Source organism: Macrobrachium rosenbergii, chromosome 57 (assembly GCF_040412425.1).
Source record: "Macrobrachium rosenbergii isolate ZJJX-2024 chromosome 57, ASM4041242v1, whole genome shotgun sequence".
Classification (NCBI taxonomy): domain Eukaryota; kingdom Metazoa; phylum Arthropoda; class Malacostraca; order Decapoda; family Palaemonidae; genus Macrobrachium; species Macrobrachium rosenbergii.
In genome coordinates, this window is record NC_089797.1 from 12,699,253 (window position 1) to 12,727,086 (window position 27,834).

General features: G+C 38.1%; 1 protein-coding gene across 6 annotated transcripts in view; it reads left to right on the forward strand.

Annotated features, from left to right (window-relative positions):
- Positions 1-27,834, forward strand: part of LOC136837099 (probable E3 ubiquitin-protein ligase HERC4) — a 91,889-nt gene that overhangs the window by 23,950 nt on the left and 40,105 nt on the right. For 4 of the 6 annotated variants that reach the window (XM_067101709.1, XM_067101710.1, XM_067101711.1 and 1 more), the window contains exons 6-9: positions 904-1,138; positions 4,174-4,276; positions 4,955-5,107; positions 22,086-22,169. In XM_067101709.1, the coding sequence (XP_066957810.1) occupies positions 904-1,138; positions 4,174-4,276; positions 4,955-5,107; positions 22,086-22,169 (575 nt within the window). The remainder of the gene's footprint in view (positions 1-903; positions 1,139-4,173; positions 4,277-4,954; positions 5,108-22,085; positions 22,170-27,834) is intronic. The other 2 variants (XM_067101714.1, XM_067101713.1) reach the window with 1 other exon arrangement.

Genomic DNA, 27,834 nt, shown 5'->3' on the forward strand with positions numbered 1-27,834 from the left:
ATGAAAACTGGTTATAAAGGAGTGTCAGCAGGTATAGAATCAAAGTGGATGGTGGAAACCATTGAAAAAATTCATACAAAAGGTAGCAAAGGTGAGCAGTTTGACATTGGGGAAGAGATAACATGGTGGTGGAAGAGAAGAATGCTTTCAAACTGGCAGAGGACTAGCAGGGAAGAGTTTAGAGAAGTGAACTGGGATGAAGAGGGACACTGGAATGTAGCTGCAAGGGCAAAGGAGTTGAAAGGAATAGAATCAGAATCTTTACTTAGTAGATAGAAAAAAGAAAGTATTTAGGGTACCAGAGTGCCAAGTTACTAAAGAAGAGATGTGAAATGGGCAAAGCAAAGTAAGAAGATGAAAGTGGAGAAATTAAAGTTGAAATGACTGACGCTGAGTTCTCAAAGATTTAGAGGGTTTGGACATGTGTCATGAATAAATGAGTAACAGGTGGTCAAGAAAGCTGTGGATATGGAAGCCCCAAGAAATCATGGAAAAAGGTATATATGAAAACAGACCTGACTAGTTCAGGCAAAACATGCAGAGAATGGAGGAGAGTAGAGAGACCTCAGTGCACACTTAACCATCAGAGGGAAAGGACATGATAATTACAACAATGATGATCCTTTATGATGAAAGCATATTCTTATGAAAACTACCTTTGATTTTCTTTTAATAGTTCCATTTTCCTAGAAGGCAATAGATGTTGTTGTGGTAGAATGATTCTTTAATGAAGGGGACTTCATTCTTTGACAGTAGAAAGTACAATAATTGAAAAGGAATAGGCATTATGGTGGATGCTTTGAAGTTTTGGCTTAGGACAGGTATTGCTTTTTGTGCTATTTCTTTATTATATATTTAACGTGAATAATGTACTTTTTATAATTTTATAATTTTATATCTCAGGCGGAGAGTTGTATTCGTGGGGTCTCAACAGCTTAGGACAACTTGGACTGAGTCATCGGGATAGTCCACAAAATACACCCACCCTAATAAAGTGTTTGGTTGGAGTACCTGTTATATACATAGCAGCTGGAGGCCAGCACTCTGCTGCTGTTACTAGTGCTGGATACGTTTTAACCTGGGGATCAAATAAGTATGGCCAACTTGGATATACACCAAAATCAGATCCAAATCACAGGTAAATTAATTCCCAAGTAGTTTTTGTTTGATCCCATATCATTTGATCATGTGTTTCCTTCCTTTCATGGGCAAGGAAATTCCTACTTACATAAATTTGTATCACTGAGGACTGAGACACCTCTATTCTTCATGCCTAGTCTTGCATGACACACAGTACTCATCACTATTTTGTGAGAGTTAAGATATTGATACACTTGCCTTTTCCTGGCATGCCTTGGAAAGTTTTCCTATGTAAAGCCATATTTTAGATTAATTGTAATATTCATTTCCGTATTTATGGTAGTGTATCCTCTTTTGTTTGTGAATTCTGTGCCTTTCACAGTTTTGTATTTGGAAGCCAGCTTTTGTGTCCTTACTTCTGTGGGGTTACTGTGACCATTCGTTTTACTTCATATTTTGTGTTTCAGTTACTGCATCGATGATTTTCCTCCATTCTCATTTTCATTCAGTTCTCTAAATGAAATTTCTTTTGGGCTGGGTGTCTTGGAATTTTGTATGTAAACTAAATATTTGGAAGAAAAAATTTCAACCCAAAACAAATATGAAGTTGTGAATACTCTACAGTCTGAGGAGTCTACTAGCCATGAAGAAATTAATAGATGGACCTGAAAGAAAATGGTAATAAAACATGAACAAAAGGTTACAGGCAGTCCCTGGTTATCGGCGGGGTTCCGTTTCTGAGGGTGTGATGATAACTGAAAATCGCCTCTAACCGAAAATCGGTGATTTCAGCGTTTTTCGGGGGTTATCGGCACCGAAAAGCACCGATTTTCAGTTATCAGCGCCTCTGTTAGGTATGTATCGGTGCCAATACCCAACTATTGGTGCCGATAAGCAGAAATCGGTGATTTCGGTGCCGAAAATTGCCAAGTTTCGTCTCTAGACAAGCCCCATAAAACCGAATCGCTGTTAACTGAGCCCGCTGTTAACTGAGCCCGCTGTTAACTGGGGACTGCCTGTATTTAATGGTGTCACCACCAAAATATGAAAACAGCTAACACGGACAAATGGACGAACAGAAGTAAAATACAAGGAGAGGGAATAATAAAAGATATAAATAATTGTAGGGAAATAAACAACACTCTGACCTCAGTGATAAAAGATTTAGTCTTAAATTCATGAACAATCTACTACCCTCACAAACTACCAGGGAAGAAAATGAAATGGGCAAGATAGAAATAATTGTGAAAGAGAAAAGAAAATGAACTGTAAAATCCTGCATGCTAATACAAATGTTCATTTGATACCTAATGACATCTACCATAGTCCTCAATGTGGATATTGTGAATGTTTCATAAAAGAACGCTATGCACTTCTAAACATCAATGAACAAAATAGGTACCATATTTCCTGCCATACAAAACAAAACTTTTTCCCAAAATAATTTCCCCAAAAAATCCCATGTCTAATACCGCGATGGCTAAGTGTGGGTAAGCCTAGGGCTTATGGTTACAGGTGCTAAACCAACACCCAAACACCAGTGTTTGAGACATTAGTTCCCAGGTGACTCCAGAATAAAATATATGTATTTATGTATTTATAAGTGATTAGATCATGATTACAAATCAAAATTATGATAAAACATAAAAACTGATTGCCTTAATTCAAAAGCACTTTGATGGCCTTATGTTATTTGTTTCCCACCACTTTGTGACTTACCTTGCAACTGTAATATTTTGTTCCTTATTGAGTATGGATGAATCATCAGTTGAACATTAAAAACCAAAATTTCATGTAAAATATGTAGATATGAGACAGCCATTGTTATTTTAACAACATCTTACACAGATAAAATGTTACTGTCACCCTTGCTGATATGTGAGTTTTCATGGGTATAAATGTCAGTAAACTCATGATACAATTATTGAAATGTGCAATTCAGCAGTAGTCACTTTGTGAATAAATTCCTTGCTAATTTTGTTAGGGTTCTGAATAGTTTTATACTGGAGCCATACCCATGATTTGTATCGAGAAAGTGGCAATGTTACCTGGTAATGCTCGGTGCAACTACCATGAAACATGAGTGCACACACGCAACCTGGATTCTACTAGTAGCGAACGGCCCCACAACCAATGGTTTTCTTTACAATTGCGAGTTCACAGCTTTTTGGGGTATGAGTACTGTAACTTCAGCTAAAGGTGGACGTTATAAACACAGAAGGGCAGAAAGCAGTGTACAGTATCATAATCGTAATTGTTCAGTGACAGTTATAATTACTTATAAACTGATATGTTGCTTTCTCCTCCTCTTTGTGTTGGTTTTTGCGGACAGTGGCTTGCTAAATTTTATCAAATTTCATCCTAAGTTTCAGATTACTAATACCCTGTAGCAATTAAGGGGAGGGGTTTGAAGTCCAAAGAAATGTGGGTATAATTTGATATATCTTGTACCCAGGTGCATCTTATATGGCATGTACAGTAATATGTTATAATATGATCACCAGCATTATAAGCCATATCAGCACATGTGAAGGATTGACTAGAAACTCACAAAAATATTGCATTTGCACAATGCACCTAAAACAAACATAGGAGTTTCAGGTTGAACCACAGAAAATTCTTAAATATTTGACGGAAAATGCAGTTCCGATAATAAAAACACCTGTCACAACAGTTATAAAAAAGTAATCTTAAAAATCAAAGTAGATAATTAAAAAGTAATAAAAAGAACAACAAACTACAAAAGTAATAAAAAGAACAACAGACTAGAATCTGTTTAGGTGAGCTACAAAGAATATTATTCAAAGATAACCCCATGTATCATTACATCTAAAAAGGTAGCATAAGTAAAAGAATCAAAGTAGTATTGAAGGTAAAGAATTCTGGTAAGTTAAGGTGTTACTGTATTTTAATGTGGTGTCACGGATTTCTCTGTAACTGTATCTTGGGGTACAGTGGATTTAATCTGTTGCAGTACTACTTAAATTATTAATCTGGTGTAGCCTGCATAGGTTTCAAGTTTGAATATTGTTGTCAATGTGCTTTTGATTTCTTGGTTGACAGCTTCATGATGGTTGCTTCGTTGCTTTTCAGTGACACTCCTATGGTGGTTCCTAACCTGGCTACCTACTCAGAACCTTTGTTATATACAGCTCTAGGGGAGGGACATACAGCTGTCATCGATGCTCGAGGAAAGGTAAGGTTATTTTTGTCTTACTTTTCACCAGTATATCTTTTAAAATGGTTTGCCAATCCTTTATTGAATTACTGTGTAAAAAGAAACATTTAATGTGTATGCTAGTAAAAGACAAAAGAATAGCACGAGTGCAAAATGTCATTTTACTTATACAGGTAGAATGCACAGAACCTTGCAATGGAGATGGCATATGTGGTCATAACTTTACTTATATATTTTGCAGTGTGTCGTTTCGATGTATACACATTTTTTGCTGTGTTTGGACTTTAAATATTGTTGCGCAATGGGTGGTCTCATGCACAGATGATTTTTAAAGTTGTACATTACCTTCAGGATGGAAAGAGGGGAGGCTCAATAAAACAGAAAACAGATACTGTACTAAAATAGGTTCAATGAGTACTGTGATCACCCTTCGCTCAGCCTGGCTCCTATTGCAAATACGCAGTCACCTTCAAAGTTATGAGTCTGTTAACACATCTTCTTGTGTCAGATCTTGGGTAGGATAAAGAAATTGTAAAATTGCAAACTGATGCATTGCTCCTTATTCCTCAAAAAGTTTTATATTATATACAATCAGTGATGCACAGCCATTAGGAAGAAGGACAGACAAATGTTTTTTCATAATTAGATATGTAACTTCCTTTCACAGAGTTAAATATTTTCCCTATATCTTTCCAGCTTTGGACATTTGGATATGGGAGATATGGTCAACTTGGACATGGATCTTATGATGATGGATCAGTTCCTCGTACGGTTCTTGATTTGGTTGGCTCAAAAGTCAGTCAAGTGGCATGTGGTAGAGGTCATACAATAGTGTATGTGCCATCACAGGTATGAATTTAATTTTAGTATCGATTAACTTGACATTTTTATTTTTCATAAAATTTTGTGGACACATTGCACTTTCCTGTGCACTTACAGTGAGTTTTATTCAGTGCAATAAAAGTTGTTTTTATATATGTAACTTACATATATAAAAACAACGGAAGCTGTAGAATTTAAGGTTGTGGTAGCGCTCTTTTGTTTTGGTGCAGGTAAGTGCCCCGCCCACTTCCGGGAAGTGCATGTGCAACATAGCTAAAGAGCTCAGTTCATTTTTGTTGCTCAGTGACCATACATCGGTTGTTCAGCAGCTTTGTTTTTGAAGTTCAGGAGCTTCACTGGATAGTTTTGATTGTTTTTAAAGAATATGATGAAGTATTCGTTATTTTGGTAGCCTTTGCGCTATATTTTTCTAGCTTAAATAAGCTTAGCTTAGCTTTTGTGGATTTTGACCGAGTATGTCAGACTCGAGTGTGACTAGTAACCGGTATTGCAGCAAGGGCTGCAATACTAGGCTAACCTCTTCTAAATATGATGCACATTTAATATGTTCTCATTGCTGAGGACAAGTTTGTTCTCTTGACTTGATGCGTGAGGAGTGTAGAGACTGGGACAATGTTAAATGGAGAATTTTGATAAGTTAGAGAAGGCTAGGCATAGAAAGACGGATGCTAGAGGCGAGGTTAGAGCTTCTGTGTCCTGTACTCCTAGACTGGCCCTGTCGACACCTGTAACGACTCGCTCGCCTGTTCCTACTTCTCTCTCACTCCCTACGACTCCGTTCTACGACTCCGTTACCTGGCTCCCTTCCCTCTGAACCTAGTGCCATTGCTATTCTTGAAGCTCGGATAGACGAGGAATTTGACGCATTAGTGAACATGGTCGCTCAAATAGGAGCTTCGGTAAGAGTGCTGTAGATAAAGCAAGTGGTGATCCCTGTGCTAGTGTCGGTGCGAGTGTTAGTGCTAGTGTGGTGTCAGTGGAGGGGGTGGCTTCTCATCCCACTGATGCTCCTAGACGGAGGTGAAAGTTTTTCTAGCCTAACCCGTCCAAAAATGCTACAATTATGCAATCCACCCACCTGTTCACGTTGTTTTCTTCGTTTATAATCCATCTTACGACTACAAAAAACCACAAAACAGACTTACAACCCAAAGTTGACAACCTGACCCTCAGAGTGCTCTCTCTACCGCACTACAGTGTTTTATCACTCCCGCCTGCATTTGTTTACATTTTGCTCCCTCCCTCCATTTGTTGTCCTATGTCATCACTTCCTGTGATGTCGCAACACGAACAGATACTTGTAAACATAAAGAATGATTTGCTATAAAAACTTCTTATAAAATTAAACGTGCTTTTTTTACATTTCGTAACGCCCATACCATTTCACTAATGCAGAAAATAAAAATAAAATGATGGTCAAACTTCTAAAACTAACATATTATCACACTTATCTCCTCCATCCTCCCCTCCAACCTCTTCTTATCCTAGTCCCCTCCAATCTCCATTATTCTCCATTTCCTTACCTTCTTCATAATTTCTAATATTTTCCCCTGAAACTCCAGCTTTATTCAGTACATCAGCTATTTGATTTTTCCTGTAATCCATCTCACCTATATTCTCTAGATTCTGCTGTTTCTCTTATTGCTGCAATATCTACTGTTTCTCTTATTGCTGCAATATAAATTTTTAATCTCTTTCTACTTACTCCAGTACTTGATTGTATTGCATTCATTAGGGTTTTACTGTCAGTTTTAACCAATGCCTCTAATTTTCTCCCTCCTACTATCTCTTCCTACAAATGTTTGAAATATATCAATCCTTCTATGGCCTCCCCAACCCTTAGAGCTTCTGCTTCAATGGTTGGCTTCGCTGCTCTTCTGGATTTTCTGGATTTCCACCATATGGGACTTCTGTCAACATCTGTCAAAGATATCACATAACCCAATTGTGTATGACCATCTTCAATAGTGTATTCCCAAATGAAGCATCTGCATAGGCGTCCCAATAAATCTTTTCTTCTAACTCATTTATTATCACTTCTCCCGTTATACTCTTAGTTTTTCTCACTATTTTCATTAGCTTTTTCATATCTTGAGTTGTTCCTTCTTTAAAAGCTTTACTTAATTCACTAACATCGTATGAAATTTCTAGCATGATATGTAGCCAAACCCAATTCAACTGTCCTACCACTGATCTATATTCTGTTAACTCCTTTTTTCCTAATACTATTATGTTAACTCCTTTTTTCCTAATACTCGATTACCTGTCAATCCTCTAGCTTCCGGTTCTCATATGGAATTTATATACTGCCGCTGATTAAGAAAAATTCCAATTTCCTTATGCTCTACTATTATTCCTATATACTTAAAACTTTTACTTTCTTGTTCTCCTACTTGCAAATTCCCTTTCAATTTCCCAATTGTTTCCTTTAAAAATCCTCCAGTTCCTCCATAGCAAAAATCATCTACATGTGTACATAAAATACCATTCAATTTATTGCCTCCGAAAGAATATATTGGATTCTAATCTACTTCTCTTGCCTTTAAGCTCCTCCACCACTGTTACCACCTTACAACCTTTAAGCTCCTCCACCACTTTTAGCACCTTTCAATACCATGCCTTTGCTGCATCCTTGAGCCCATAAACAGTTTTCTTCAATCTCCATAATCCACTCCAACCATCTTCACTAGGTGGTTTTAAATATACCTCTCGTTCTATTTCATCTCCTTGTAGATATGCAGTTTTTACATCTAACGTTAATAATTCCAATCTTTCAATTTTATTATTTCATACAAACTTTTAAAATTTCGGCATTGCATGTAGGAGCGTCTTTTTCTCATTCGGCCATTTCTTCTTCAAAACCTCTAGCTACCAATCTTGCTTTACATATTCTTTTCCCCCCCTCCTTTTACCTTTTCAGTTACTGTCCAATGTCATTTACCTCCTCATATACCGTTTTTTCTCTCCAACTTTGCAGTTCTTTTTCTTTACCTTCAATTATGTTTCTATTTTCAAATCCTAACAAAACCTCTTCTTCATCTTCAATTTTTTCTACATGACTATAATCTCTTAAGTTAACCCATCCCTTGTCACCTGACTGTAAGTCTTCTACATTGTGTGAATCAGCCCAAGATTTGCTTGATATTTTTCCTCCAAGGCTTATTATAGTCCATTCTTTTATTGTCCTAAATTTTTGTTTATAGTTCTAACACTGTTTCCATTTCTGAAATTGGGTATCTCTTCTATTAACTCACCTTCTATTACCTCACTATTACCTCACTTTCTCCATCATCTTCCAGTGTTTCCACTGCCAAATCTCTTTCTATAGTGTCTTCTATATCTGCAGTCCTTCTCCAGCCCATTATCATCTCCTTTCCTTCCGGCCCATCTATATTCCCTTCCTTTGATGCACAGGATTCATCCTTCATTGTGTGTGTTTTATCTATTTTAGGTATCTTTTCTTTTTTTTGTGATAGTTTTTGAATCCTAGTAACATGTATTCTAGCTACTTACATTTAGAAACCCCATGTTTAACCACTACCGTTTTACCCAATACTCCCAGTACCTGAGCAGGTCCTCTTCATTAAATTCTTTTCTGTCTTATAGTAAACCTCATCTCCCATTACTGCTTCTTCAAATTTATGTACTCTGACATTTTTGTTTAAAGCAATTCTTATTTTATTACTAGACTCATTTTTGATAAACACCTCTGGGCTTATGCATTGCATTCGGTGTATCCCTTACTATGCTTTCTTCCATACCTTTCTCTGCTTGCAGGGCTTGAACTTTCTTCTCCCATTAAATTTGGCAAAGAAGGTTTTTTCCGAATACTAATTGGTTAGGGGAGAAACCACCATTATTTATTAAGCAGTTCCTAGCACTCACTACCCATGTTAATGCTATGGACCAATCCACTTCCTCATCATCTTTCATCTTTCTTAAGCTTTCTTTGATTATGCCTACTGTGTTTTCACATATTCCATTGCTTCATGGAGATTCAGATGCTGTGGCCAATACTTTAATATTCCATCTTTCTGCCATCCTCCTTACTTTTTCATTTTGAAATTCTCCCCATTGTCTGATAATATTTTAGAAGGCGCTCCAAATATAGCAAACCACCCATCAAAAAGTGTCTAATAGTTTCTGGTTTCTTGTCATTTATTCAAAAAGCCTGACAATACCTTGTTGCCATATCTACCATTACCAAGAACTTTCTTTATCTCTCCCACATCCATTGCTACAACTTCATTAAATGTTTCATGCCACGAAAATCCCACTACTGGTTTAGCTGGGTTTCTTTTGTATCTTTTACTTACCTCACCACTTGCAGTTAAGTCTGTTAGTAACTTTTTTATTTTGTCTTTTTCTTTCTCTATCAAACCATCACTCCACTGTGCTTCTTCTCTTAGCTTCTATATTTTATCTCCACTTCCATGATCAAATTGTAGATGTAACTTCGTCATTGCACCTGCACTTTTGATTCCCCTTAGACTTTCCCTTCCATCCCTCCAGTAACAATTCTACTTTCTTCCTCAAAATTGGTATTCTTAAGTGGCCCTGTTTGTCTTCTGTTTACGTAACCTTCATTTCTCCTAATACTTCTATTTTAACACAATTCTCTTTTAAATTTATAGTCATTCCCATTTTACTCATGGTTTTCTTACCTATTAACCACGGTACGTCACCCTGCAAAATTTCTGTCTTCAAATAAAACTCTTTGTTTTTCAATATCAGCGGTATTTCCATTACTCCTTTCGACTTGTATGATGACTCTCCGAAATTAAACACTTTATTAAACTCTTTCTTAGTATCATTCATTCTCCTCAACTCTTCCTGATTCAAACCCACAACAATGTGTGCTAGTCACAATTCCCCACAAACTGTCGATTTACATTCTGAGGACAATCTCTAGCCCAGTACCATTCACATGTGCATATTGCACACAATGTTACTTTCCCTTCTCTATTTATAGGATTTCTTCCACTTCTGCCTCGATTCACTTTTCTCAATATCTTTGGTTTTCCTTTCCTCTCCCAAAATTTGCTTAGCCTTCTGATCCCAACCATTCCCCCCTCCTCTTTATTCCCTAATACCGCAAATATTCTTTTCATTATCTGTGACACTGTGTTATATTTCAAGTTTCCTTTGACCACAAGCTGCTAATACCATTTGTTTTTGATCTTCTGTGAGATTCACTTGTTCTAGTACATGAGAACATTTTGCTTCCCCCTCAAGCATGCTTTTTCCTATTGCTCTACTACACTGACTCTGCCTTTTCATACTTAATTATAAAATCTCTCATCTTTTCACTGGATTCTCTTTCTATTTTAAATAGTTTTTCATTTTACCCTAATTTTCCATTAGCGTATCTTTTAGGTACACTTCATCTAGTTTGGACAGGATTATCTTTGAACCCTCCTTATCCTTAAGTTCATCTCTATCTACTCCTTCTGTTACTTCTAAAGCTTTTCCTTTTAAGCTCATTCTTATCTCTATCCTCAGATATTTCACTTTTCCTCCACACAACACAAGCCAATCTTCGACTTGTCCTCTCCATCCTTTATAATCATCCTGTGTCCCTCTAAATCTCGTACAGTCTCTTCTCCATTTCGTCTCCCAAAGTTTACCATCAGATCTGTCCATTTTTAACCAACCACGCTCTGCTACCACTTGAAAGTTTTTCTAGCCTAACCCATCCAAAAATACAGTTATGCAATCCACCCACCTGTTCACGTTGTTCTTCTTGCATAATCCATCTTACAATTACAAAAAACCACAAAACAGACTTACAACCCAAAATTGACAACAATGTTTCCATCACTCCCGCCTGCATTTGTTTACATTTTACTCCTGCCATTTGTCGTCCTATGACATGACAACACGAACAGATACTTTTAAACATGAATAATGTTGTGCTATAAAAACATCTTATAAAATTAAATGTGCTTTTTATACATTTTGTAACGCCCATGCCATTTCACTAGTGCAGAAAATAAAAATAAAATAATAATGATCAAACTTCTAAAACTGACATATAATCAGGAGGTCCCTGCCAAACTCCCCTGTGCCTGGGAGGAGGCAAACCATAAGTCCAAGGAAGATCAGTGGGGTTTACCCATGAGTAGTTGCTTCCTCAACCGAACATATTGCTATTTCTCAGGTTGCGGTAGCTAAGCGCTGGAAAGGTGTACTAGTGGATCACACCTCATCCTCTAGTGGTTCTGATTCCGAGCCCAAAGGACACGGTTGGCAGTTTCATGATTCCTTCAGGGCTTTTGAAGAGGCACGTTTTGGACGATCAGCCATCGATTCCTTGTAAGCGCCAAAAAGACCAAGAACCCTCTTGTAGCTATTGGGATGATAGCAGGCTCCCGTTGGATACCGAGCTCCCAGTGGCTCGTAAGCGCCCATTGGCTCCGAAGCGCAAATGGCTTACAAGCGTACCAAGGGATCAACTTCTCCTATGGGATTTGTTCTCCTAGTGGCTCAAGCATGCAATGGGATCAGTACACTCAGTGGCTCCCGACATCCCAGTGGCTTCCAGCTCTCGTACAGTGTCAGATGACATGTCTGAGGGCTCTTCTGATTCAGATGTCTCTATTGCAGCTGGTCAACCTGTTTCGGTGCCTTCTGTTAAGTGAGTTTCAAAGACTGTACCTGCTTCTCTTGTTGCTGAGCGCCCAAAAGCGACCCTGGTACCAACTCCTAAAGATCCTTCATTGCTACGCATTCATCAGCGATTGGGCAACATCGTGGAACTTCTAAAGAAACCTTCATCTTCTCCTCAGAAACCAGAGGAACCGCAACAGGACTTGGCACCGTCCATTATTTCTTCAGCGGAAGAAAAACCTGAGCAAGAGCAGCCTTCATCTTCATATGCATCCCTATTTTGAATTACTTTCTGTTCTGCTTCCCTTCGTACTTTACAACCGTGGCACCTTCTCCTGGATCTTCCTTCATGTTATGGCAACCAGCAGGTTCTGCTAAGCTTCTGAAGATGGTTCTGTCAATTTCATTCAAGAAGGCTTTGACGGGTATTGACTCTTGGTTGGCTGGGAGTTAGAAAAGGCGGTATTTTGTTCTCTTTCGCACCTGTCGAAGAGGAAGTATGTTTTTTATGCGACCGGAGAAGTGCCCTGCTTGGGGGTTTCTGCCTCCTCCCAAGGGAACTTCTCCGACCTTATTGATCCTGCTGGAAGATCGGCTTCAACTCTGTAAAGATTGTTTTCGTCCTCTGAACTTGATCTCTTAGTTAAAAACTTACAGAATCTTCAAAATCTTCAGTTTCTTCGACTGGATGGTGGGCTCCTTGACAAAGAAGATTGAGGACTGTTCTTCACTGCAGGACAATTTTGCAGTAGACTGGCTCGGGGTTCTGTCTTGCACCGATAAGGCTATTAGAGATGGGGCACAAGAATTAGCTGATCTCTTTTCTTCAGGCATGTTGAAGAAAAGGGAGCTGTGGTGCTCCTTCACCACCAAGGGAGTGACTCCGTCTCAAAGGTCTTCTCTTCTCTTTTCTCTGCTGGACAAAAGTTGCCTTTTCCCTCATGAGACAGTGGAACGAATGGCTACAGAGCTTCAGAAGAAAGCTACACACAATTTGCTGGCCCATTCGACCAAATTACAGAAGGATTCGAGCCATACCCCATCTGTCTCTTTTAATCCTCAACCATTCTCTCCCCTTCAACCATGGCCCTTTCGAGGGGGCAGAAGTAGAGCTTCTTCTCGACCACACACGAACCCTAGCTCAGTCTGCCCTGTTATGAAGAAATCATCATCATGACAAATCCCTAGCAAGTGAGGAGCCGGTCCTCCTCCTCCCAGTGGGCGCCAGATTCCTGCATTTTTGGAAGCAGTGGGTAGCCAGATCTGTAGGACCATGGGTACTTTAGGTACTCACAGAAAGATATTTGATCCCCTTCAAGGAGAGACCTCCATTGACGTCTTCTCCCATCGCCTTAAAGGCATACTCAGAGGGCTCGGAGAGGTTTTCGGCCCTCTCAAAGGAAGTTTCAGCTCTTTTCCAGAATGGAGCAATAGAGGAGGTAGAAGACTTATCGTTGGAGGGGTTTTACAACTGCCTTTTCATAGTACCCAAGGCATTGGGGGGTTGGAGACCAGTCATGGATGTAAGTACTCTGAACTTCTTTGTCCAAACCATGAAGTTCAAGATGGAGACAAACAACTTGGTTCTCACGGCAATCCGTCAAGGGGACTGGATGGTTTCCGTAGATATGAGAGATGCTTACTTTCATATCCAGATACACCGGGATTCCAAGAAATTCCTGAGATTTGTATTCCAGGACAGGGTTTTCCAATTTCGGGCTCTGTGCTTCGGATTGTCCACAGCCCCTCAAGTCTTCACCAGAGTAGTTGCCCCTCTATCGCCATGGCCTCACCTAATGGGTGTGAAAGTTTGCCTATATCTAAATGACTGGCTCCTACGATCGTCATCCCAGAGGAAATGTACGGAAGACCTTCTCAAAACTCTGCAGTTAGCCCAGGATTTGGGCATTTTCATCAGTCAAGAGAAATCCCAATTTGTCCCTTCTCAGTCGATAGTCTATTTGGGGATGAGGATAGACTCTTGGACTTTTCGGTTTTTTCTGTCAGACAAGAGAGTGCAGTGGTGCACCCAAAAGATCCATCACTTTCTACCCAAGGCATGGTCGCTGAATCCACAGTGTGCACTGACGTATGGAAACGGTGGGGAAAACCATTGGTAGACTTGTTTGCAACGTCCAGAAACCATCGCCTTCCCCTGTATTGCTCTCCGGCGCAGGGCTCTCAAGGGTGGGCAACGGATGCGATGCTCTAGGACTGATCAGACCTGGAGGTATACGCCTTTCCTCCGTTCAGTTTAGTGAGGGAAGTCATAAACAAGTTCAGGACTTCCCATCACACGTCGATGATTCTGGTGGCCCCCTTTTGGCCTCCTAAAGAATGGTTCCTGGGCCTTCTGGAACTTCTGTCGGACTATCCACGGCCCCTTGTACAGAGGAAAGACTTGCTTAGACAACCTCATTTCATCTGGTTTCATCTAGGTTTGTCCACTCTTGCTCTGACAGGTTTCAGAGCGAAAGGGTTTTCAAGAGAAATTACGAGATGTAGACACGAATCATCTTCCAAACTCTACCAAGCTAAGTGGGCAATATTTCGCGGATGGTGTAAGGAGTTTAACATCTCTTCTTCTTTTGCCTCTATAGCCCAACCAGCTGAATTTTTACTTTTCCTGAGATCTTCCTGGGGTCTGTCAACATATACAATCAACATCTGAAATGATATGGAACACAGGTTACGGTCTGATGCCGGAATTGGAGAATGCTTTCTCCTCAAGGGTGCACAGAAGGTGCCAAAGGTCAACCTCGAGGCTTGACTAGTGACTTGAGTAAGGGGGCAGTGAACATGTGGGCCAGGATTGAACCAAGAAATTCAGGGGAAAGCAAAGACGCTGGCCCAAAAGTCTAATGAACGCACAAGGGCGAAAGTAATGTGACTAGGCAAATCTTTCAGGGCACTTTACTGTCCTACAGGAGTGTCCAGCGCTGATGTTGACACTGGGGCTTCGTTCTAGTCCTTCCCAAGGGCGTCAGCAAAGGGTCCACGTGGTGTGGAAACAAAGGCCACCCACCAAAGGGGTGTTCATGGGTCATATATTGGTGGAGTGATGGAGGGGCACCCTTGAGATGATATAGGGCTGCAGTATTGGCATTCTGCTCGCTCTAGGGTTGCACTTCACCGTTTTGCAAAAGATACTGGCCACGTGGTTGGGTTACAAAGCAAGGGGCGGCGGTCCACGTGGCAGTGTAGGGGGGGGGAGACGTCTTAACTTGTGACCTCCTCTTGTCAGGTCTGAGCTGTGTGTGAGGCCAACCTGAGCGCGTTGGGGCCTTTTATGACTTCTGCTTGGGCGTGGGGGGGGCGATGGCTTGACCCCAGGTCTCTGGTCCTGTACCAAGAAAGAGCGCCAAGCCGATTACTGTCCTAGATGAGGATTGTCTGCTAGAGAGTGTCCTTAATTACCCTCTGGAATTTCCCATCTTCATGCATCCCTCGACTACTGCACTTACACAGGTCAAAATAGACAGAGGCCTATATATCAGCCAAGCAAAACAGAAAGGAGGGTGTTTTATTAGCTGAATTTGGTGCTATTTTTTGATAATATATAAAACCTTTTATTTTAAAAAAGTCATAATGCTTGTATACATTTTTTTTGAAGTTTTAGCATAGTCAGCATTTATTAATTTTGATGGACTTCCTTCAGAAATTCCTTTTTAATAATTTTCATGGACTTTTACTTCCAGAAAGGAAGTTATAAACATAGCTTCTTGCTAAAGGTATTGCAAGAAGGGAGTATGGATAACATTCTTGTGGTTGATAGTGCATAAGTTCCATAGTAGGTATTTACCTACTTTTGTAATAACCAAATTTAGTGGTGATGTTTGTGAACACTTCTTTCAATAACATAAAACCCTTCAGATCTTTCTTTTTATTTTTGTACACAAAGAGAGCATTGGTAAAAAAGTTGTCAGTTTTTGGGGGGAATTTTAACATTTTATATGTATATGATTGGAAATTTTGTATGATCATCATACTTTATTTTTACAGTAAAATTCTGATTTACATACACTTTTTATTTATGCTTGTACCTATTATATTTTGTCACGCAACTGAATGATTTATTCTTTTCACATAGATGGTCTTTCTTCATTGTCTAAGTTGCAGATAGTCATTACAACCCCATCACTCATGTATGCCCACATTCATGGTCTGCAATTGCCAAATTGCTTCTGACATTCTGTAGCAGCTTAGTGGTGGCTATGGCTCATAAGCCACTTGATGCGTCAGTTATTCATCACTTCAAAACTTAGCTGAGTTTTTCAGATTGTCTCTTTACCTTCAGGATTTCCTGCTTATTTCTGTTTCATTAATACTGAATAAAATTCTTCATCTAATTACACTAATTTTCAGCCTGATTCATTCATTTCACTTTATTAATACTTCTTTATTCAGTGATAATTGTGGGATTATTCTGGTAAAATTGTTATCATTAACTGTTATTGTATTGTCTTGTGCTTTAGATTTTTAATTTCTGACAAAATATCTTTTATGAAGTTTTGTCTGTTATGTGCCATTTTAATACCTGAAGTCGGGAGTACTTGTTAAATCACCACACATTAACTTTTTGGTTATATCCAGGTATCCTCACATGATTGTTTATTTTGCGCCGTAGCACTTGAATGAAATTCTCGGGATTGAATATAGCTTGAATGTGCCATAAGTAACTATTAGGCAACTTGTCACACCTTAGCTCAGTGATGGGTGGAAGGCCAGTTGTCTTTTGAATTCTGTGAAGGAAGTGGCTTTTGCTAGTCCTTTATCTCTTTACCCCAGTCCATCTCTTGGTGATTCTGTTCACGTCCAAATTGAATTGGTTGTTAAATGATGATGGTGATACAACATATCAGCAAGAACTTATTGGTGCAGAAATTGATGTAAGTGCACATGTGAAGCAGAGATTCATTAGAGGGTCTTTTTGGTCAACATGGTACTTCTGCATGCATTTTGGTTAAGAGGTTGTGTCCCAGTCCAAAACTTCCTCAGTCAGCAGAATGTCATATGTTCAGCTCGTTTTGGTATGGTAAGGGCAGAAACATTTTAATGCATGATTTTTTTATGCCCAATGTATGTGCATGGCATCCTCTTTCTAATTTTTTTTTTTTTAGCAGACAGAGTTTGCCCAGTTAGGTGGTTTATTTAGCCATATGTTTATCCTGGATTGTGCTATCACCTAGTGTATATTTTGTGTACTGGCAGCTTTGTGCTTCGTATCCAATGTTGTTGTGTATTGTTCTGTTAGTTTTTGATAACCCTTGTAGAAAGGCTTCACATATTTGACTCATAATGACCCTGCTAAAGGTGTGTTTGACCTACCTTGGAGTAATGCAACATTGCTGCTAATGTGAGACTGATGATGGAGGGCAGAGGCACCAGCAGGTGTTATGAAAAGCCTATGGATGCTCTGTAGCTCTTCATGTAGTGCCCAGAGAAGTTTTATTGGGTTGAGTTTTGCTTCTCACAGGAATGTCTTCTTTTTCTGCTGCTGAAACCCTTTTTTGATAAGCTTTGTCTTTCTGTCTTCCATCCTGCCACATGTCAAATAGGAATAGATATAACTGAGCGGTTTCTTTGTTGCTTCTGTGTCATAGCAAAATGGTAGATATACTTATTACTAGGTGTCATTTTTGGTTCTCACTGAAAGAGCCAAGTCATCAGAGAATATCATGAAAGCCAAGAGGATGTTCATGTCACTGACTGGGCCTCCAGTCTTCACAATAGAATGATTTGCCACCCTTTCACAAACATTTTAATGAAAAAGTGTTAGTTATGAGGAAATTTTCCAACTTCTTGACTCCATCTGATATAAGGATTGAGTTGGTTGTACCTGCTGAACCCATTCATGTCCCAGAGAGCTTAGTCTAGAAGTCTTCTGCAGCAACCACTGGAGCCATTTTCAGCATAGGTACTGCCTCAACCCCTTCCAGATAGCAGTTTTCTATAACCAATCAGGAGGATTCAACAGCCAGGAATATTGCTGTATTGGAAGAATTGACAGCTTAGGATGCATGATACTCCTTCAGTGCATTTATATCCTTTTTCCCCAAACAGAATAACTTGAAGCAGTCACCCTTTGCCCTTGGAAGCATGGATAGTCCATGGCAAAATTGGGACATTGGCTCTGATTATGGAGCTTTGCATCTATAATTGCTTTCCAATCTCTTCTCCATGGTAGTCAACAGGCTCGGTAATTATCCAGACTGGGAGGAATTTCTTTGAGGCAGCACTTCAGGATCCATGAGACTTTTTAAATATTGTAGTTTCATACCAGGAGACTTTCCAACACAGTCACTTGAGGCTGAGAGCCTTTAGAGGAAGTAGCCCCAGCAATCTCTAGGTCTTGTAGAGCTTCAGTTACTTAGGGCAATTAATCCATTTGACTTTGCTATTCCTTGAATGTAGACTTTTTTGTTTTTCTTTGTATTTCCAAGGTGATCAAGGGCTACAGGACAGCCCTCTGTCCAGTCTTGAGCATTGTGGACTGAACGTGGGTTCCTTAGTAGTGGTGTTAAGGCTTAATGAGATGTTTGAGAAGGTTCCTTATTGGCTGCTTGACACCCCCCCATCTTTACTTTAGTGTTGAAAACTCGTCAAGCCTCCACATGACCATTTTGCAATCAGCCTCTCTGCTGGATCTCAATCTGAATGTGACATTTCATGGCCATTCATTTTTTTCAGGATAGGTCAGCAAGCTCATGAAGTTTCTAGGAAGAGTAATAAATTCTTTAGGCTTGACTTTTGATTTGATATTTCCCAGGTAATTTCATGGGAAATACCCAAATGGCTGGCAACCAGGGAGTGTTCAGCAGCACTCTTCACTACTCCTTCACTGCCTTCTTTTACCATTAGCTGTGAAGAGGTATTCAGCACTGCATTAGTGGGACCAGTAGTTCAAAAGACAACTCAACTTACAAAGGCATGTCAGAAGAGGAAGCAGCTCAGATAAGAGTTTTAATCTGTGAGATGAGAACTCTTATTGATATGTGTTGTATTTAAATGTATATGGAATGCAAATGCTCTTCGAAACACGGGTAGCCTAATTGGGGTGCCAGTCTTCATTTACCAAGGTTTTATAGATTTGTTGCAGAGATGGATGGATACTTGGTCACTTGGACCAAGAGTTGTGGCGGGGCAAGTTTTACATATAGGAAAATGTGTAAAGAATTATCTTTGTTTTCATAGCCCTTTTACCATGCATTTTTTGACACATGGCACTTTGAAGATGTAGATTTCTTGGGTTACTGGTTTCTATGTTTCATGTATATGGTGAGTGCCTTGTTTTTCTGGGCCCAGATATCATATATACAAATATAAGCTTGCTTTAAAAGGTTTGTCTTTACTCAGAATTACCTTGTAGTTTCTAGAATTTTGGTTTCTGATGTATTGTGTCACCCAGCCCTTTTCTGTCGCTATGAGTACTTTATCAACATTCTAGGACAATTTGTATTTTATCAACATTCTAGGACAATTTACCACTTTTTCCTCCAACCTAAATGCACATTCACATACATATGAGTGATGGGGTTGTGACAAAACAAAGCAAAACTGAATCCAAATTCTTTTTTTCATACTAACTCATTACAGTAATTCCTGGATTATCTGTATTCATGTTATCCACAACTTGACATTATCTGCATGCCACTGGCACCCAAGCACCCAAGATAATGCATCCAGACAACCCAGGGAAGTGAAGTAGGTGGGTGATGAGCACCTGAAGCTCCAGGTGGCAGATGTGCCCACCTTTTAGGCAAACGTTTGCAGGATCTGAAGACATTCAAAGGCCATGGGTGATGGCATTATATGGAAAAACCCGTTTTGTCATTTTAGAAATTTACTACTCATTCACAGTGTAAAACTTGGTGGTGTCTGCATTGTTCCTAAAAATGTATTTGTTTGCTTGTCTTCTGTTCAAAGAAAGTGAAATCATTTGGTTTAACTAACAAAAATTCAGATTTACAGTTTTAGATGTAGTTATTCCTGTGAAGCTGTAAAAACATTCTTCAGGAGTGTTGTGTATACGGTATATACTCACTGGTATGACTGTAAAGGGCCATGATGAGCAAGGTTACTATTTTCAGTCAGGTGTAGTAATGCAAGTGAGAGTGCTACTATTTTCAGTCAGGTGTAGTAATGCCGACAATTGAGAGTGCATGTCTAATGGACTGTAATCCCAGACTTTTACTTCTGCTCTCGTTTACTTTAGCCGTGCTACCTTGCCACAGGGGTCACATTGGATCTGAAATTGCTTTTATGGTGGAATAAGTGTTCCACTTACTCTGGTGAAAACTACTCTTGAGTAGTCTTGTGTAGTGTCTTTGTTACCAGCAGATGTTTGCTCTCCAGGGTTCTATGTTATCAACACAGGACCTCTTTAATACTTTTAGAATCATAATATAATCATCTTGTGTATTCAGTTCCACAATAATTTTGTCCACCTATCTTGTTCACCCTTCTAACTTTTATAAAAAGGTCCAACATAGTTGAGTATGCATTGTCCAGAATCAGAAGAATCTTGAGTGAGATATTGTTTTGCCCACAACAAGCTCTTGTCTGTGTTATAAAACAGTTCTAAAAACAATCTTTAAGCAATGCCAATGCTGTTCATGCTTTCTTGTTATGAAAATAGAAAAAGGGAAGCTTATACTCACATTCTAAATGCCCTTGGGTTCTCAGAGTAGTAGAATAAGAAAGACTTCAACTTGAACTTGGCAGCATTTCCACCCAAAAGCAGCATTACATAATCTTTGAATGCCTTGAATCTATGTATTGTTTTTAACTCTTGATGGAAGTATGTATGCTCTGGCTTATGCTTCCAGAAAAGTTCATATCATAAATCAGCTCAGTGGTCTGGTTAAAATACCTATAGTATGTTGAGCGTACTTGGTTGAAAGAGGGATTAGGGAGGGTGAAGGAGTGATGCCAAACAAGCTTTCCTCATTAAGCGAGTTGGTATTTAGAGACTTCCTTGTGATTCTTTAAAAGAAGGCTTTATATGAGAAACATATCTAATGATAATTGAGAGCAGTTTTGTGGCTAAATATTGGTGGAAATACTTATGAAAATATTGAGACAACATGACACATTCTTTTCTCATGTCAGATATGCGTTTACCCTAAGGGATGGTGAGGAGGAAAACAATTATAGCTTTGGTCAGTAGCCCCGTGTTAATCCTTTTCATTAAAGGACATCTGTATTTACTATCAAGACAAACATTGGCAATATGTAAAAATATAAGAAAAAAATCCCCACAAAAAAAAGACCATTAATGAAAAAAGTGTAGATTATGTGAAGAAGCATTCCAAAAATATGAATTACCTGACTTAATATTATTGTTGCATAAAGGAAAGAATGTTTATTTTAATTAGTTATTTAAATTTGATTTAATATTTGCTCTCATACAGTATCTTATGTTTGATAATAACTTAATGGTTTCCAAAGAAGCATGAAATCTAAACTCTGCTATTTATAAGAAAAGACAGTGAGGAAATACCACAGAGGATTGTAACAGATCAAGATTGAAAGAAAGGGTATCCATAATCCTTGAGCTTCCTTCAGGAAATGGAAATATGTTAACAGTGTAAGGTGACTGGTGGCCCCCTTTTTGACTGCCTTTATTGGTTCACCTATAACAGGAGTCATTTTATCATTATGCAACTCTTAAACACTTATATGCTGGGTACTGTACCACCAAGTTGTGTGTTGTGTTGGTTGACTTCCATTTCTTTCTCAAGGTAGTGTGTGGAGGTTTTCTTGTATTTTCCATTTTACTTTAGGTTGGCCATTCCACTCTCAGGTTTATAGTTCATGTTTGCATACTTGAGGAGAGTGACTAAAAGATTTCGAATTCTGTAACACTCTCAGGCTTATTGTTCATTTTTGCTTACTTTAGGAGACTGACTAAATGATTTTAAATTCTGAAACTGTCTTTTTGGCATATTGCGCCTCTCCTCAGGTTACCATCCAACTAACATTTTCTTAGGTTGTCTATATTTTAAAGTTTCTTCTGTGGCATGATGGGTCCTTACTGTCTCCTTACCATAACTATTCCTGTTACTTTTCGAGTTTATTTTTTGGTCTTCATGCAAATAATTATTACCTATATCATTTTAATGGTTGGCACCTATATTATGGGTCATACAGCCTCTTTCTTGTTCCAATAACTTTCATGGCCATCTCTGAACTGTTTTGTATGATGTTGAAGCCTTCCTCTACTTCAGAAGGTATTTCAACATCTAAGTACTGAACTTAACATTTATACTCATGATAGTATTGAAGATTTGTTATTTTGTTTATAATACGCATATTTGCACATAGACTATTATTGTGCAGTACAGAAATATCAAAAAGTACACATTTTTGGCAGCTAAGTGGGAATGGTGATGTTCTTTCATCTGACCAAGTGACTACGCGACAACCCAACCAAACACTCTTTAGCCAGATGAACTTGGTATGTCTTTATTTTTTTTCAATCTATATTAATTATACAGTTAAACTCTAGCGAAGATTTTTTATTTAATTACAAAACTGGGATTTTTAACAGGCCCAAGGGAACTCTGAAATGCTACTGCTTATCCACAATTCATTTTTACCTCGTCATATATCAACTAGAAGCTAGTTTCTTATTAATTTATTTTATTGTGCTTCATTTCATTTCATGGGTAATTTTGTTTTTATACCCCTTTTATATAACATGGTCTTATTATCTTATCCTCTACCATGCCAATATTTTTTATATAGGTTTAGTGCAATTTTCCTAAACAAGTTAACAGTTGTGTTCTATTAGTTCTAACCTGACCTGATTATGGATAGTGTATGTTTGGAACTATGAACCCCTTTAGAAATACAATTTCACAGACCAAAATTGTGATGGTTTTTACTAAACTACCCCTTAATGCTGCAAGCTCACCTCTTTTAAGCTTTGAAAATAGTAACAGTAACAGCTATTGTGCTGTCTTCGTAGTCAACTTTTTATAAACCACATTTTAAGAGTTCTACCCATTAGTCAGTATGTCCTAGGAAACACTTTTATTATATTTTCCTTGATTGCCTGTGTTGAAAGTTATTACTTAATAAGAAGTTAATTGTTATAATGATGATGGATAAAATAGGAACTGAGATGTGTGGTGACTGAGTTTTGGCAATTTGTTTAATTTGTTGTACAGTAATTTAGTATTTATCCAAAAACTTGGTTCTGCCATTACCAAAGCTAAACCATCCTTGTTATATATTGTTATATACTTTGTTGCTCTCAAAAAAAGTTTTTCTAATGTTTTCATTCAAAGCCTGTCTGATGCACAGTGGTTTTTTGAGTGTACAAAAGTTGACCTTCGTTGAAAAGCAGTGTCGTCGTTGGTTGGAGATATTTTTATAAACTTTTTCTCACTAGGTAACAGGTACATACTGTAAAGCAACCCCATGAATTTACTGTTGCCTAATTCTGCAGTCTGGAGTTCCTTTAGAGACAGCAAAGAAAAGAAGAGACCAATCTGCGACATCAGCTCCCTAGTTGTGGCAAGTCATTCCCTGTGTGTTTGTCAAGAGGGGAAGACTTGTAGTTCGAGCCACCCAATTTTTTTCCTTTCTTCCTATTCTCTTATTTATTCATTGTTGGGCCAATGGCTTTGGGTATAATTTCTCCAAATTCCTGAATTCATTTAAGTGAATGTTTTTCCTTCTTGAGCTGGATATGCTCTAAGTGCTTTTTATGCTTTCTTACTAGCCATTGTATATAAGTACTGTACACTTGTTTACCTTTGAGCTGGGGTTTTTCTTTGATTTTGCCTGTTATTTGGTACAACTGGGTATTAATTCATTCTCATTGTCAGTGCTTGCTATTGTTATATTTTTATACAGCTTGTCAGACTAAACTTTTATAAATCAATTCAATATTTTTAGCTTGTATGGTTTTTGGTATACAGTATCATGATTAATATTAAGTTAGAAGTTAATACAGTTCCATTCCAGTATCTATTAATTGGGATTTTCATTGTTTGTGTATTATAATTTCTATGTCCGAGCAGTTTTCCACAATAGTACTTAATTGCAATAATCTAGGGTATTAAATGTTTATGATTGATACACTGGCACCACAGTTTAACAGACTTAACTTTTTGGATTTTGTTACTTGTTGGATACTCGTAAGAACAGAATTAAGTGTGACTACTGGCCAGCCCTAGGAGAGTTAATATTAACTCAGTGGTCTGGTTAAACTAACGTTAAAAAAAAAAAAAAAAAAGTGTGACTACTCAGATTTGACATTTTCAAATCAGCTTTGACTTCTAATACCTGAAGTTTAATGCAATTTTACTTTAACACAATAATACACACTCATCAGTCAAAACCTTATGCCTAGTCTCAGTTTATGTGTGTCCAGAGATTAAAAAACAGATACATAGTTCTGTTTATCAAGGACCAGTATTGTTGGGTTTCTAATACATCAAGACTGAACATTTTCAAAGTTGAATTAACATGGGCATTCTTTTTATGAATGCCTGACAAGACTTTATTTATCCTTTCCATGAATATTACGTAGTATTGAGCATAAAAGTCATTCCAAAATTACTTTGAATTGCAGTGGATTTTGGACATGACAAAATTACTTTAAGCATGAGTGGATCAGTTCGACACGATAGGAATGCTTTTAAATGATGGTGAATTGCTTCTACTCTGATGCAAATACTTTGGGCAACAGTGGAGTATTTCATTACTGATACAGTTTCTTTTAACAGTAGTGGGTTACTTCAACACTGATAAGAATTCCAATAAGTTCTCAGTAATAGAAAATAACTCTGTTAAAGAACAAGACATTTTTCATTATCTTACGTTGTTTTAATTGAATTTTACTTGTACCTCACTGAACCCATAACACTCTTTTCATTTTCTTACACTTATCTTGTTCTAACTCTATTTCTATTGAGTCCTTAGCTTGGTGCTTGTACACCAGGTTTCTTTGTTGTCCTTATTGTAATGTATATTTCTCAGCAACCTGTGTTAGCACAGGGTAAAGCAGAGTTCAGTAGGAGTGCGGCAGTCGGGTGTCATGTCTTCAATATGGGCCAAGGCCTGGAAGTTGTCAGAGTCAGTCAGCCTTGAAATATTCAGTCTGTTATCTGTGCATGCATTAATTTGATAAGGTAGCTGTGAGCTAACATGACAAAAATTACAGGAGAGTAAGATGTGAAAGGTTTTGCAGGAGACTATCACAGCTGGACAGCTTATCATTAGGATGTGTTCATGCCGTCTCTGATGTCAACTCAGAGTGCTTTGTGGATTGAAATTGAATATTTGCACAATTTAAGGGGATCTGAATTGAAGCTTTTTGATTTTATAAGTGAATGAAACTTAATGTATTGTCCAGTAGAATTGTCAGGAAATGAAAATATAAAACTTTGCTGGGAGTCGTCATCGTCATTAAAAGTTTTATGTCCTCTTTTTTCCTTTATGGAGATATGAAATGAGTTCATTCTCTTCTGCATTGTACACTCTCCTCCTGAAGTTCCCTGAGACTTCTTGCTGGTTTTTGTCCTGTTACTGCCAAATCTACTGCTTTTCTAGCTGTTCCCATTACTGCTCATCACATGTCCAAACCATCTCAGTGTTTGAGATTTCAGTCTGTTTTACAGCCTATGCACATCACATATCTGCAACTTCCTCATTTATATTATTATTTTTCCACTGAATTTTGGCCTTATATTGTAGCATTGTTTAGTCACCTTTTTTAAAATCTCTCCATTATTTTTTGTCGGTCCTCATGCTTCCATTACTTGCTTTTAGTACAGGACGGAAGCACACATCAAAAGTCTTTGCCCTGCAACTAACGGTGTGTTTTTATGCTGTTGCTGTTTCATATAACACTTTTTCATATGCTTCTGGCAGCTCCCAGGGGCCTTTCTGCACTCCTCCTCTGCTTCCTCCATCACTTGATAAATAGTGAAGAAGTCAGTGCTGATCTTTGATGGATATGAATATATACAGTACAGTATATCAAATTCTCGTGATACTTTTACCAGTCTCTACTAATATTTCTTGCGTTTGGATCATGGTACAATAATATCATTAGTTTCAGGTACCCTCTGCCTCCCTAAAGCCTATCTAACTGCTTGTCTTGGTACTCCATGTCAAAGATATTAAGTCCACAAATTTATGGTATATCTTTCGATGGTAATTTTCCTGTGGTTATCTCATGAAAATTGCCTGTGTTTGGCTTGTCATGTATGAGGCTTTTCTTCAGCACCTACTCCATTATTTTTGTAATATGTTCAAGCAGAATTTCTCTATAACATTGACACTGAAGTGAATCTTCTTTTCCTTCTTATAATAACTTTGTCTTACTCTTTTACCATGATGCTGTTAGGTTTTCATATAGTCTGGAAAGATCATCAGTGACTTAAGGGGAGCGCACGCTTACATAGAAATAATGCTCCGATTTTTATGGAATTTTTATATGTTATACATATATATAAGGTGATGTTCCAGGAAAAATTTGAGAGTGATCGGGTGATTATTTTGGATTTTATAAAAAAAAATAAAAAATAAATAAAAAAATTAAAAATGATTCACCTCCTTCATTTTTAGAGCTATTGCAATGCGGCTTCATACACAGAAAGTATATCACAGTATGAAAAAAATAATGGGAAGAGTTTTTCTACTTTTCCTTTTTTTTTGGATGGGGGCGAGGGGGGATTTTCCCCCCAAATTTGTATAATTTGATTATCACCGGTTCCTCGTCAACCTAAGAAAAAATCTAGCCCCAAACAAATATTCATCTTTCTTTCCTCTTTCCAATGTTATATTTAACTTTAAAATTGGCCTAAAAATAAAAATGTAGTTTGCGTTTGAAGTGCAAAAAAGTGAAAACTGAGAAAAACGACCGTAAAGATCAACAAGTGGTTTTTTTTGGCACTCGTGGAAAAAACTTACCTTAGAGCATTATTTTGGTTGATTTCTGGCTCCAGGTCACCCCCTTCCCTCTATAAAAATGGGTATTATTCGCTCGAGGCGAGGGTATCATCAAGTACCACCTGACTCATTGTTGCCTTGTTTGAAACTAAGAAACTAGAAGTTTAGTAGCTACCAGGCTGATACTCTTGACTCATTTTCAGTCGTTTTTTTCACTTGTTTGGTCTTTTTGGTCTTTGGAGTTTGATTTTCAAGCCTTTTTGTCTCTCGAATGAAGAACTTCTTCTATACTTTCACTTGTGCCAAACAGATGTGTTAGCAAGTTGAATTTCTCATAGCCAAAGTTGTGTTCAATTTCCTCAATATTTATCTCACTCAATTGATGGTGCTGAGATTTTCCATTGCTAATTCGCTTTGCTGGGGCACTAACTGTAAACCTACACGATTGGCACTTCATTAAAATATCAGTATCCCATCTATTGGCAGAGAATTCGACCTGAACTTTACCCCTGCAATTTCCTACCTTGCACCTAATACCCGACACTATTTTATCTAACCGAGATTTGATATAATGAACTTGTCATCATATACTCCCTTTTCATCATCCTTTATTCATTTCATCAACTGTGAGCGTATTTTTGAAGGTGAAAGTATATAGATTGTATTTAGAGTTACTAGGTGTAAAAAAGACAGCAAAAACACCGCAAATAGCGAAAAAATTGCTCAGAGTAAAAAGTGTCCCACCACCCGCTTTCAATGTATGGTGGCAACCCTGTCTCCTACCACGCATTCACCAAGGAACAAGCCATTGTTGTTGCCAGACACTGCCAGACGTAGGAGATAAGGTGATATAAAAATCAAAATAATGAATAAATTAGGCGAATAAAGGAAAAAATGACAATAGTCATTAGGAGCCAAACGTCAGCCCTACCTCACCGTGTGGGGGGCGAAGGCCCAAAGCCCCATCAATTTTAATATTTCGAAAAAATGCTTTGGTCACGTGATAACGAAGGTGTTGCTCATGTCTTACGGCCATTTAACCATTTTTTTTTAAATTTCAAAAATATTCATAAAAAATCTAAGAGTGCGCTCCCCTTAACCCTTAAACACTGACTGGACGTATCGTACGTCACTAAAATTGTCTGTCGGGTGCCGAGTGGACGTATGGTACATCGACTACAAAAAGTTTTTTTAAATATTCGCAGAAAAATAGC